General features: G+C 50.1%; 1 protein-coding gene across 2 annotated transcripts in view; it reads left to right on the forward strand.

Moving 5' to 3' along the window:
* Positions 1–360: 360 nt before the first annotated feature.
* Positions 361–13,174, forward strand: part of LOC134970406 (vitamin D 25-hydroxylase) — a 39,446-nt gene continuing 26,632 nt past the window's right edge. The window contains exon 1 of one of the 2 annotated variants that reach the window (XM_063946476.1): positions 361–728. In XM_063946476.1, the coding sequence (XP_063802546.1) occupies positions 510–728 (219 nt within the window). In that variant the 5' untranslated portion in view covers positions 361–509. The remainder of the gene's footprint in view (positions 729–13,174) is intronic. The other variant, XM_063946477.1, reaches the window with a different exon arrangement.

Raw genomic sequence — 13,174 nt, forward strand, 5'->3', positions numbered from 1 at the left:
AACTGGCCACCAGCTATTCCCTCACATTACACTGACACCAGCTCTTTCCTTACATTTCCAACTGCCCACTAGCCTTTCCTTCACATTACCCCCTGCCACCAGCTTTTCCCTCACATTACCCCCTGCCCACCAGCTTTTGCCTCACATTACCCACTGCCACCAGCTATTTCCTCACATTATCCCCTGTCCAGCAGATTTTCCCTTAGTTATTGTCCTGCTCAGCAGATTTCCCCACACATGCCCCCTGACACAGAGCGGTGCCCACTGCCGGGCACATGATGACACCACTGTTAGGCGCACTCAGTGACCCAGCAGCAGCAGCAGCAGCAGCAGCAGCAGTGTGTGCACCACGTGATGCAGTCACATGGCCCGGTGACGTCAGTCGCTCACACACGGGGTTACTGAGGAAACCGGCCGCCGCTGCTCCTGAGTCCTGCTGCCTCTGACTGACAGTGACTGGCTGTGGCCGGGGATGAGAGCGGGCTCGCTGTGACGTGGCTGCGGGCTCCATGGAGCGGGACATGTGGTCCTGGGCTCAGCTGCTGGGGGTCCTGGCCGCCTCCGCCGCGCTGCTGATCGCCGTCTCCACCGTCAGGCACATCCTGAAGCAGAGGAGACCCCGGGGCTTCCCGCCCGGCCCCACCGGCCTGCCCCTTATCGGCAACATCCTGGCCCTGGCCTCCGACCCCCATGTCTACATGAAGAAGCAAAGTAAGGTCTATGGACAGGTATATTTACCATATCCACAGCATGGGGGCGTCTGCTCTGCCATATACACTGTATGGGGTGTCTGCTCTGCCATATACTGTACACTGTATGGGGGGGGGGGGTCTGCTCTGCAATATACCATATACACTGTATGGGGTGGGGGAAGGGGGGTCTGCTCTGCCATATACTGTACACTTTATGGGGGGGGGGGGGGTCCGCTCTGCCATATACACTTGGGGGGGGGCTCTGCATTGCCATATACTGCACACTGTATGAGGGTGTGTGGGTGGGTATCTGCTCTGCCATATACACTGTATGGGGGGGGGGGGGGGTGTGTCAGCTCTGTCATATACACTGTATGGGGGGGTGTCAGCTCTGTCATATACATTGTATGGGAGGGTCAGCTCTGTCATATACATTGTATGGGCGGGGGGTCAGCTCTGTCATATACACTGATGGGGGGGTCTGCTCTGCCATATACTGTACACTGTATGGTGGGGGGGTCTGCTCTGCCATATACCATATACACCAGGCATGTCCAAACTGCGGCCCTCCTGAGGGGGTGTCTGCTCTGCCATATTGTACACTGTACGGGGGCGTCTGCGCTGCCATATACACTGTATGGGGGGTCTGCTCTGCCATATACTGTACACTGTATGGGGGAGGGGGGGTCTGCTCTGCCATGCACCATATACACTGTATGGGGGGGGGGGGGGTCTGCTCTGCCATATTGTACACTTTATGGGGGGGTCCGCTCTGCCATATACACTTTGGGGGGGGGGGGCTCTGCATTGCCATATACTGCACACTGTATGAGGGTGTGTGGGTGGGTGTGTGTGTGGTGGTATCTGCTCTGCCATATACACTGTATGGGGGGGGGGGGTGTCAGCTCTGTCATATACACTGTATGGGGGGGGGTGTCAGCTCTGTCATATATTGTACACTTTATGGGGGGGTCCGCTCTGCCATATACACTTTGGGGGGGGGGGGGGGGGGGCTCTGCATTGCCATATACTGCACACTGTATGAGGGTGTGTGGGTGGGTGTGTGTGTGGTGGTATCTGCTCTGCCATATACACTGTATGGGGGGGGGGGGGGTGTCAGCTCTGTCATATACACTGTATGGGGGGGGGTGTCAGCTCTGTCATATACATTGTATGGGGGGGTCAGCTCTGTCATATACACTGTATGGGGTGGGGGGGTGTCAGCTTTGTCATATACATTGTATGGGAGGGTCAGCTCTGTCATATACATTGTATGGGGGGAGGTCTGCTCTGCCATATACACTGTATGGGGGGAGGTCAGCTCTGTCATATACACTGTATGGGGGGAGGTCTGCTCTGCCATACATACTGTACGGGGGAGGTCTGCTCTGCCATATACACTGTATGGGGGGGGGGGTGTCTGCTCTGCCATATACACTGTATGGGGGGAGGGGGGGGTCAGCTGTGTCATATACACTGTATGGGTGGGTCAGCTCTGCCATATACACTGTATGGGTGGGTCAGCTCTGCCATATACACTGTATGGGGGGAGGTCTGCTCTGCCATATACACTGTATGGGGGGAGGTCTGCTCTGCCATATACACTGTATGGGGGGAGGTCTGCTCTGCCATATACACTGTATGGGGGGAGGTCTGCTCTGCCATATACACTGTATCGGGGGAGGTCTCCTCTGCCATATACACTGTATGGGGGGAGGTCTGCTCTGCATTATACACTGTATGGGGGGAGGTCTGCTCTGCCATATACACTGTATGGGGGGAGGTCTGCTCTGCCATATACACTGTATGGGGGGAGGTCTGCTCTGCCATATACACTGTATGGGGGAGGTCTGCTCTGCCATATACACTGTATGGGGGGAGGTCTGCTCTGCCATATACACTGTATGGGGGGAGGTCTGCTCTGCCATATACACTGTATGGGGGAGGTCTGCTCTGCCATATACACTGTATGGGGGGAGGTCTGCTCTGCCATATACACTGTATGGGGGGAGGTCTGCTCTGCCATATACACTGTATGGGGGGAGGTCTGCTCTGCCATATACACTGTATGGGGGGAGGTCTGCTCTGCCATATACACTGTATGGGGGAGGTCGGCTCTGCCATATACACTGTATGGGGGGGTGTCAGCTCTGTCATATACATTGTATGGGGGGGGTCAGCTCTGTCATATACACTGTATGGGGGGCAGGCGAGGGTCGGCTCTGCCATATACACTGTATGGGGGGCAGCGGAGGGTCGGCTCTGCCATATACACTGTATGGGGGGCAGCGGAGGGTCGGCTCTGTCATATACACTGTATGGGGGGCAGCGGAGGGTCGGCTCTGTCATATACACTGTATGGGGGGCAGGAGGGATCTGTTCTGCCAAATACACTGTATGGGGGGCAGGGGGGGTCTGCTCTGCCATATACACTGTATGGGGGGCAGGGGGGGTCGGCTCTGCCATATACACTGTATGGCGGACAGGGGGGGGGGTCGGCTCTGTCATATACACTGTATGGGGGGGGTGTCGGCTCTGTCATATACACTGTATGGGGGGGGGTGTCGGCTCTGTCATATACATTGTATGGGGGGGTCAGCTCTGTCATATACACTGTATGGGGTGGGGGGTGTCAGCTTTGTCATATACACTGTACGGGGGGAGGTCTGCTCTGCCATATACACTGTACGGGGGGAGGTCTGCTCTGCCATATACACTGTACGGGGGGAGGTCGGCTCTGCCATATACACTGTACGGGGGGAGGTCGGCTCTGCCATATACACTGTACGGGGGGAGGTCGGCTCTGCCATATACACTGTACGGGGGGAGGTCGGCTCTGCCATATACACTGTACGGGGGGAGGTCGGCTCTGCCATATACACTGTATGGGGGGAGGTCGGCTCTGCCATGTACACTGTATGGGGGGAGGTCGGCTCTGCCATGTACACTGTATGGGGGGAGGTCGGCTCTGCCATGTACACTGTATGGGGGGCAGGGTCGGCTCTGCCATATACACTGTATGGGGGGCAGGGGAGGGTCGGCTCTGCCATATACACTGTATGGGGGGCAGGAGGGATCTGCTCTGCCAAATACACTGTATGGGGGCAGGGGGGAGTCTGCTCTGCCATATACACTGTATGGGGGGCAGGGGGGGTCGGCTCTGCCATATACACTGTATGGCGGACGGGGGGGGGGGGGTCGGCTCTGCCATACACACTGTATGGGGGGCAGGGGTGGGTCTGGACAGATAATTGTAGCGTGTATGCCCAGCATTAAACGGGTAGGGAAATAATCTAGAAACCAGGAGCCAGCAAAGGTCCATTACCAGCTGAATAAGTGAAAATCCCCATCCTGACCCATTTTATGATGTTGTGCTCCTTTTACTGCAAATGTATTGGGAAGGGCTCAGATCTGTGCGCCAAGTGGTCAGCATCTGCAGGGGTGCAAAAGATTTCACCATCCCATGTACGGATTCCTTGCAGGGTAGTGGTCAGGGCATCACACCTAGTTTTACTGCAACATTCAAAGCGGTGATTTTGTATTGTAGGACCAGATTATATTTGTGAGTGGAAGGGGTGCCAGGACCCAGAGCTGGGGGGCATGCACTTTTATTTCAGGCAGACAGGAAGACGCTATGCACAATAAACAACAAACAAAGTAGCAGCGCTGTGAGATGTAAATATAAACATAAATTCAAATCATTCAAAATGGTGGGAGAGATAAACACACGTGGAGCTGTATGAACTGAAGGTGAAAAAAAGGGGTTAATTTATTAAAATATCTCATACAATATGTCAATAAAATTGATATAGGATAATAAAATAAAAAAGTAAAATACAATGAGCAGGATCACTGTAGGGCTGCCTTAGTAAGACTATCCGTTTTCTTAATTAGTGTGGACTAAATGACGGTATTTTGAGTTAGGTGACAACTGGACTTTATAACACAGTTCTGATGGCATCAGTGCCACATGATTTACCGCTGGAGGAGGGGGTTCTCTGGATAGCGTCCCTTATGACGGGTGGAACCAATAACAGTCTTGTATCCTCACCAGTATGCGGAGTCCTCAGTGCTGAGTGGCAAAGGGTGTGTTGCCAGTTGACAGGTTATTCACCTTTTTCTCTGTGCGTGGTTCGTCAAACACCTGACGCGTTTCACCTTTGAGAAAGCAGCAGGCACTGCAGCGAAACGCGTCAGGTGTTTATGCTTCAGGATCACCATCTTCAATTGAAAGCTGCATGCACGACATCCGGATCTTTAGTGGACTTTGACGAACCACGCACAGAGAAAAAGGTGAATAACCTGTCAACTGGCAACACACCCTTTGCCACTCAGCACTGAGGACTCCGCATACTGGTGAGGATACAAGACTGTTATTGGTTCCACCCGTCATAAGGGACGCTATCCAGAGAACCCCCTCCTCCAGCGGTAAATCATGTGGCACTGATGCCATCAGAACTGTGTTATAAAGTCCAGTTGTCACCTAACTCAAAATACCGTCATTTAGTCCACACTAATTAAGAAAACGGATAGTCTTACTAAGGCAGCCCTACAGTGATCCTGCTCATTGTATTTTACTTTTTTATTTTATTATCCTATATCAATTTTATTGACATATTGTATGAGATATTTTAATAAATTAACCCCTTTTTTTCACCTTCAGTTCATACAGCTCCACGTGTGTTTATCTCTCCCACCATTTTGAATGATTTGAATTTATGTTTATATTTACATCTCACAGCGCTGCTACTTTGTTTGTTGTTTATTGTGCATAGTGTTTTCAGGACTGACTAGACCTGTTTTTTAGCAGCTGCTATAATTAGAACACCAGCCCACCTTGCGCCTGATCCTTTCTTAACCTTGGTTAAGAAATAAAAACTCTTTCTGCTTAGACAGGAAGACGCAACTGTGTACAGAAAGAAGCATTGCAGGTCCTTATTTCTGTGGTTTGTGAATGATCCTTAGTGAGCCAAATCCGGGACCTAACAGAATTGTTAGGGAGCCTGGGAAAGTCCACATTCACTGACATCAATAGGTATGGCTCATACCCCTTTCAGACCGACCACTATTGGCAGATAAACGCGCATAATCCGTGTTCACATGCGGTCTGAAAGGTGCCAGGGTTGAATTACCGGGTAGAGTGACCCGGTATTCCAACTCGGATAGCGAGCATGGTTTAACACGTGTTCAACCCGTCTCGTTGTGCGGTGTGAACGGGAGCCCGTTCACTGTGTGTGGACGGGCGGCACTTGGAGATCATGTGATCCCCCATGTTTCACTCCAGCCAGCTCCCCTGTGTGTTACTCCTGCCAGCACCCTCCTGTCACTCCAGTTAGCTCCCCCATGTGTCACTCCTGCCAGGACACTCCTGTGTCACTCCAGTCAGCTCCCCCTTGTGTCACTCCAGCCCACTCTTATGTGTCACTACAGTCCCCCAACTCTTGCCATTGCAGCAGCGCCTTATTTGTCCTCTGTTTGCCGGTGGGTGTCTCAACTCTAGTATCTGGCTCCCTCAGTTGTCAGTCCCCATAGAGCTGCTGCGTGTCTGGCTGGAGTGCAGCGGTTTCCAGATCTGTTGTGGACCTCGAGTGTCGGGAGCCACATTTCAATAAAGAAAGAGCCACATGTGCCTCAAGAGCCACAGGTTGGCCACCGCTGAGCTACAGTGTACCAAACACAGTAACCTATAGTGTAATAAGCAGGCCCCATATTTTTAGGCTCTCAAAAACTAAAATTAGTTTGTTTTTTTAAATCTATGTTTTAGGATTTTATAGGTTTGAAAAATTTCAGTTTAGGAATTTATACGTTGTATGGAAATAAAGCAAAACCACGCAACATATTATGTGTGAAACACTGTGCCTTTATTACAGATGTGGTGTTCTACTTCCTTGCAGCATTTGCTACCGTGAAGGAGCGCTATCCCACGGGAGGCTGCAATCCATTTGCATCAGCATAGAAGCGAATGGATCGTGGGTGCGCCGTACTCTCACTCCTGCGAATCTGGGGAGCCGGCAGTCGTGCTGCGTATGCTACACAGCCAGGCTGTAACGGGACACATCTGTATATGTGAATTACACATGAAACCTACTCATTCCACGCTTTTCCACAGTACACTTATATCGTTTCAATTACAGGATTAGGTATTTTTAGGTTCTAATAGGCAAACTAGATCATTTTAGATACTAACACCCACATTAGGTCATTTTAGTGCCTGTAGAATTTAAGTATGTTATTCCCTGGTACATAACACAAAAAAGGAAACTGAAATGTTGAGTTTAATAGGAAAGGATTAGAATAGTTTAAAACCTAAGGGGTATATTCAATTAGGGTCGAAAACTGCCGTCTGTCGAAAAGATGCCAATTTTTGACTTTTTAAGGTCGAATCGTGATTCGACCTATTCAGCCCCAGCAGTTTTTATTCGACAAGTCGTGGAATTCGACTTGTCGAATAGTACGTGAATCGGCGGTATAGCTGCCGATTCACGTACTTTTGAGTGAAACGGGGCCAAATTCGACAGGATTTGCCCCCGTTTCTGACCATCTCAGTCCGACATAAAAAAATGTCGGACCGAGATGTGGCACCCAGAGGAGGAGAGGGGGGGGGGAGCCGCAGGGAGACGGGGGACAACCGCAGGCATACAGGGGAGAGCAGCGCTACGGCACAGCGCTGCAGCAGGATGTCTCACAACCGCGCCGCTCATGGCATCGTCCACCCGGCTCCAGCAAGTGAGGTCACGCTTGCTGGAGCGGCTGTCCCCGCGGCTGTTGTCCCCCCCCCCCTCTCCCCTCCCCTCCCCTCTCCTCCTCTGGGTCCCTCATCTCAATTCGACATTTTAAAATGCATGTCGGAATGGATCCGACCCTAATTGAATATACCCCTAAGAATCCTGGGTTTGGCCATAAGTGCACAGATTACTGTTCTTGGTACATTTTGTGGTATAAAGTAGAAAATCAGGTCATTAGAGCACGTTATGGAAAATATCTGAATTCCATAGGTGTAAATTGGGATATGTCTGTATTTGTTTTCAGTATTCACGTGCTGAAATGACTTTCTTCTACCCTGCGTCTGAATGCGGACTGTGTGAATGGCTGGTTTATAAACATTTTCTATTGTATTTTATATAGAGCAGTTAGTGTGGGCTGGTGATTGCTCAGTAACCGTCATGCGGCTGGCCATGGTAAATTTATGTGAGCTGGATGGTCTTCATTGTGATCCCAACGTAAATTTCTGTGGGCCCGTAATGGCAGCAGTACGTTATTACTGCCCTCTTATGTCCTGGGCTGTCAATGAGTGACATGAGTGGGCCATCATATGTCATTGGCTGCGCCAAGGGCTCCATGAATCCACATTGGGTCCTGCACCCTTCATCCCTGGTGCACAGCCTGCAAAGTAAAAGCCTTGTGATAAATGCAGGGCAGCTAAAGAAGTCTGGGAAACTGGTGACACCATGATGTGGTGTGGACCCCAATATTAGTTTATGATAAGTCTTCTTCATTGAATCTTCTTTGTTACTAATTATTAACTATGCGATCCAGAGTAATGTGGGTCACACATGAACTGCGGTTAGTGAGGGAAATTCAGAGTTGATCGCAGCAGCAAATTTGTTAGCAGTTGGGCAAAAACAATTTGCTGCTGCGATCAACTCTGAATTACCCCTAGTAACAGTAGTGTGCAGGGGAGATCTATCAACGTAATTTAAAAATAAAATCCCTTAACTAAATAAAGTTTCTTTCTCTATCGTCCTAGTGGATGCTGGGGTTCCTGAAAGGACCATGGGGAATAGCGGCTCCGCAGGAGACAGGGCACAAAAAGTAAAGCTGTAGGATCAGGTGGTGTGCACTGGCTCCTCCCCCTATGACCCTCCTCCAAGCCTCAGTTAGATTTTTGTGCCCGGCCGAGAAGGGTGCAATCTAGGTGGCTCTCCTAAAGAGCTGCTTAGAAAAGTTTAGCTTAGGTTTTTTATTTTACAGTGAGTCCTGCTGGCAACAGGATCACTGCAACGAGGGACTTAGGGGAGAAGAAGTGAACTCACCTGCGTGCAGGATGGATTGGCTTCTTTGGCTACTGGACATTAGCTCCAGAGGGACGATCACAGGTACAGCCTGGATGGTCACCGGAGCCTCGCCGCCGGCCCCCTTGCAGATGCTGAAACAAGAAGAAGGTCCAGAATCGGCGGCATGAAGACTCCTCAGTCTTCTTAAGGTAGCGCACAGCACTGCAGCTGTGCGCCATTTCCTCTCAGCACACTTCACACGGCAGTCACTGAGGGTGCAGGGCGCTGGAAGGGGGGCGCCCTGGGAGGCAATGAAAACCTATTTTTGGCTAAAAATACCTCACATATAGCCTCCGGGGGCTATATGGAGATATTTAACCCCTGCCAGAATCCGTTAAGAGCGGGAGACGAGGCCGCCGAAAAAGGGGCGGGGCCTATCTCCTCAGCACACAGCGCCATTTTCCCTCACAGAAAGGCTGGAGGGAAGGCTCCCAGGCTCTCCCCTGCACTGCACTACAGAAACAGGGTTAAAACAGAGAGGGGGGGCACTAATTTGGCGTTAGAAATATATAAAAAAGATGCTATAAGGGAAAACACTTATATAAGGTTGTCCCTATATAATTATAGCGTTTTTGGTGTGTGCTGGCAAACTCTCCCTCTGTCTCTCCAAAGGGCTAGTAGGTCCTGTCCTCTATCAGAGCATTCCCTGTGTGTGTGCTGTGTGTCGGTACGTGTGTGTCGACATGTATGAGGACGATGTTGGTGAGGAGGCGGAGCAATTGCCTGTAATGGTGATGTCACTCTCTAGGGAGTCGACACCGGAATGGATGGCTTATTTAGGGAATTACGTGATAATGTCAACACGCGGCAAGGTCGGTTGACGACATGAGACGGCCGACAAACAATTAGTACCGGTCCAGACGTCTCAAAAACACCGTCAGGGGTTTTAAAACGCCCGTTTACTTTAGTCGGTCGACACAGACACAGACAGGGACACTGAATCCAGTGACGACGGTGAATAAACAAACGTATTCCTTATTAGGGCCACACGTTAAGGGCAATGAAGGAGGTGTTACATATTTCTGATACTACAAGTACCACAAAAGAGGGTATTATGTGGGATGTGAAAAAACTACCGTAGTTTTTCCTGAATCAGATAAATTAAATGAAGTGTGTGATGATGCGTGGGTTCCCCCCGATAGAAAATATGGGCGGTATACCCTTTCCCGCCAGAAGTTAGGGCGCGTTGGGAAACACCCCTTAGGGTGGATAAGGCGCTCACACGCTTATCAGAACAAGTGGCGGTACCGTCTATAGATAGGGCCGTCCTCAAGGAGCCAGCTGACAGGAGGCTGGAAAATATCATAAAAAGTATATACACACATACTGGTGTTATACTGCGACCAGCGATCGCCTCAGCCTGGATGTGCAGAGCTGGGGTGGCTTGGTCGGATTCCCTGACTAAAAATATTGATACCCTTGACAGGGACAGTATTTTATTGACTATAGAGCATTTAAAGGATGCATTTCTATATATGCGAGATGCACAGAGGGATATTTGCACTCTGGCATCAAGAGTAAGTGCGATGTCCATATCTGCCAGAAGATGTTTATGGACACGACAGTGGTCAGGTGATGCAGATTCCAAACGGCACAAAGGTGTATTGCCGTATAAAGGAAGAGGAGTTATTTGGGGTCGGTCCATCGGACCTGGTGGCCACGGCAACTGCTGGAAAATCCACCGTTTTTTACCCTAAGTCACATCTCTGCAGAAAAAGACACCGTCTTTTCAGCTTCAGTCCTTTCGTCCCTATAAGAGTCATATCTGCCCAGGGATAGAGGAAAGGGAAGAAGACTGCAGCAGGCAGCCCATTCCCAGGAACAGAAGCGTTCCACCGCTTCTGACAAGCTCTCAGCATGACGCTGAGACCGTACAGGACCCCTGGATCCTACAAGTAGTATCCCAGGGGTACAGATTGGAATGTCGAGACGTTTCCCCTGCGCAGGCTCCTGAAGTCTGCTTTACCAAGGTCTCCCTCCGACAAGGAGGCAGTATGGGAAACAATTCACGAGCTGTATTCCCAGCAGGTGATAATTAAATTACCCCTCCTACAACAAGAAAAGGGGTATTATTCCACACTATATTGTGGTACTGAAGCCAGAAGGCTAGGTGAGACCTATTCTAAATCTAAAAAAATTTGAACACTTACAAAGGTTCAAATCAAGATGGAGTCACTCAGAGCAGTGATAACGAACCGGGAAGAAGGGGACTATATGGTGTCCCGAGACATCAGGGATGCTTACCTCCATGTCCCAAATTTGCCCTTATCACTAAGGGTACCTCAGGTTCGTGGTACAGAACTGTCACTATCAGTTTCAGACGCTGCCGTTTGGATTGTCCACGGCACCCCGGGTCTTTACCAAGGTAATGGCCGAAATGATGGTTCTTCTTCGAAGAAAAGGCGTCTTAATTATCCCTTACTTGGACGATCTCCTGATAAGGGCAAAGTCCAGGGAACAGTTGGAGGTCGGAGTAGCACTATCTCGGATACTGTTACAACAGCAGGGGTGGATTCTAAATATTCCAAAATCGCAGCTGATCCCGACAACAAGTCTCCTGTGCTTAGGGATGATTCTGGACACAGTCCAGAAAAAGGTGTTTCTCCCGGAAGAGAAAGCCAGGGAGTTATCCGAGCTAGTCAGGAACCTCCTAAAATCAGTGCATCATTGCACAAGGGCCATGGTAAAAAAATGGTGACTTCCTTCGAAGCAATTCCAGTCGGCAGATTTCATGCAAGAACTTTTCAGTGGGATCTGCTGGACAAATGGTCCGGATCGCATCTTCAGATGCATCAGCGGATAACCCTATATCCAAGGACAAGGGTGTCTCTCCTGTGGTGGTTACAGAGTGCTCATCTTCTAGAGGGCCGCAGATTCGGCATTCAGTTTTGGATGTTGGTGACCACGGAGGCCAGCCCGAGAGGCTGGGGAGCAGTCACACAAGGAAAAAATTTCCAGGGAGTGTGATCAAGTCTGGAGACTTTTCTCCACATAAATATAGCTAAGGGTAAATTTATAATGCTCTAAGCTTAGCAAGACCTCTGCTTCAAGGTCAGCCGGTATTGATCCAGTGGGATAAAACATCACGGCAGTCGCCCACGTAAATAGACAGGGCGGCACAAGAAGCAGGAGGGCAGTGGCAAAAACTGCAAGGACTTTTCGCTGGGCGGAAAATCATGTGATAGCACTGTCAGCAGTGTTTCATTCCGGGAATGGAAACTGGGAAGCAGACTTCCTCAGTAGGCACGACCTCCACCCGGCAGAGTGGGAACTTCATGGGGAAGTTTTCCACATGATTGTAAACCGTTGGGAATTACCAAAGGTGGACATGATGGCGTCCCGTCTGAACAAAAAACGGGACAGGTATTGCGCCAGGTTAAGAGACCCTCAGGCAATAGCTGTGGACGTTCTGGTAACACCGTGGGTGTACCAGTCGGTGTATGTGTTCCATCCTCTGCTTTTCATACCTAAGGTACTGAGAATTATAAGACGTAGAGGAGTAAGAACTATACTCATGGCTCCGGATTGGCCAAGAAGGACTTGGTACCCGGAACTTCAAGAGATGCTCACAGAGGACTTATGGCCTCTGCCGCTAAGAAGGGACTTGTTTCAGCAAGTACCATGTCTGTTCCAAGACTTACCGCAGCTGCGTTTGACGGCATGGCGGTGGAACGCCGGATCCTAAGGGAAAAGGCATTCAGGAAGAGGTCATTCCTACCCTGGTTAAAGCCAGAAAGGAGGTGACCGCACAACATTATCACCACATGTGGCGAAAATATGTTGCGTGGTGTGAGGCCAGGAAGGCCCCACGAAGAAATTTCAACTCGGTCGATTCCTGCATTTCCTGCAAACAGGAGTGTCTATGGGCCTCAAATTGGGGTCCATTAAGGTTCAAATTTCGGCCCTGTCGATTTTTCTTCCAGAAAGAATTGGCTTCAGTTCCTGAAGTCCAGAAGTTTGTCAAGGGAGTATTGCATATACAACCCCCTTTTGTGCCTCCAGTGGCACTGTGGGATCTCAACGTAGTTCTGGGATTCCTCAAAACACATTGGTTTAAAACCAGTCAAATCTGTGGATTTAAAGCATCTCACATGAAAAGTGAACATGCTCTTGGACCTGGCCTGGACCAGGCGAGTGTCAAATTGGTGGTTTTTTTTTCTCAAAAAAGCCCATATCTGTTTGTCCATTCGGACAGGGCAGAGCTGCGGACTCGTCCCCAGTTCTCTCCCTAAGGTGGTGTCAGTGTTTCACCTGAACCAGCTTATTGTGGTGTCTTGCGCCTACTAGGGACTTGGAGGACTCCAAGTTGCTAGATGTGGTCAGGGCCCTGAAAATATAGGTTCCAGGACGGCTGGAGTCAGGAAAACTGACTTGCTGTTATCCTGTATGCACCCAACAAACTGGGTGCTCTTGCTTCTAAGCAGACTT

Source organism: Pseudophryne corroboree, chromosome 11 (assembly GCF_028390025.1).
Source record: "Pseudophryne corroboree isolate aPseCor3 chromosome 11, aPseCor3.hap2, whole genome shotgun sequence".
NCBI classification, from domain to species: Eukaryota; Metazoa; Chordata; class Amphibia; order Anura; family Myobatrachidae; genus Pseudophryne; species Pseudophryne corroboree.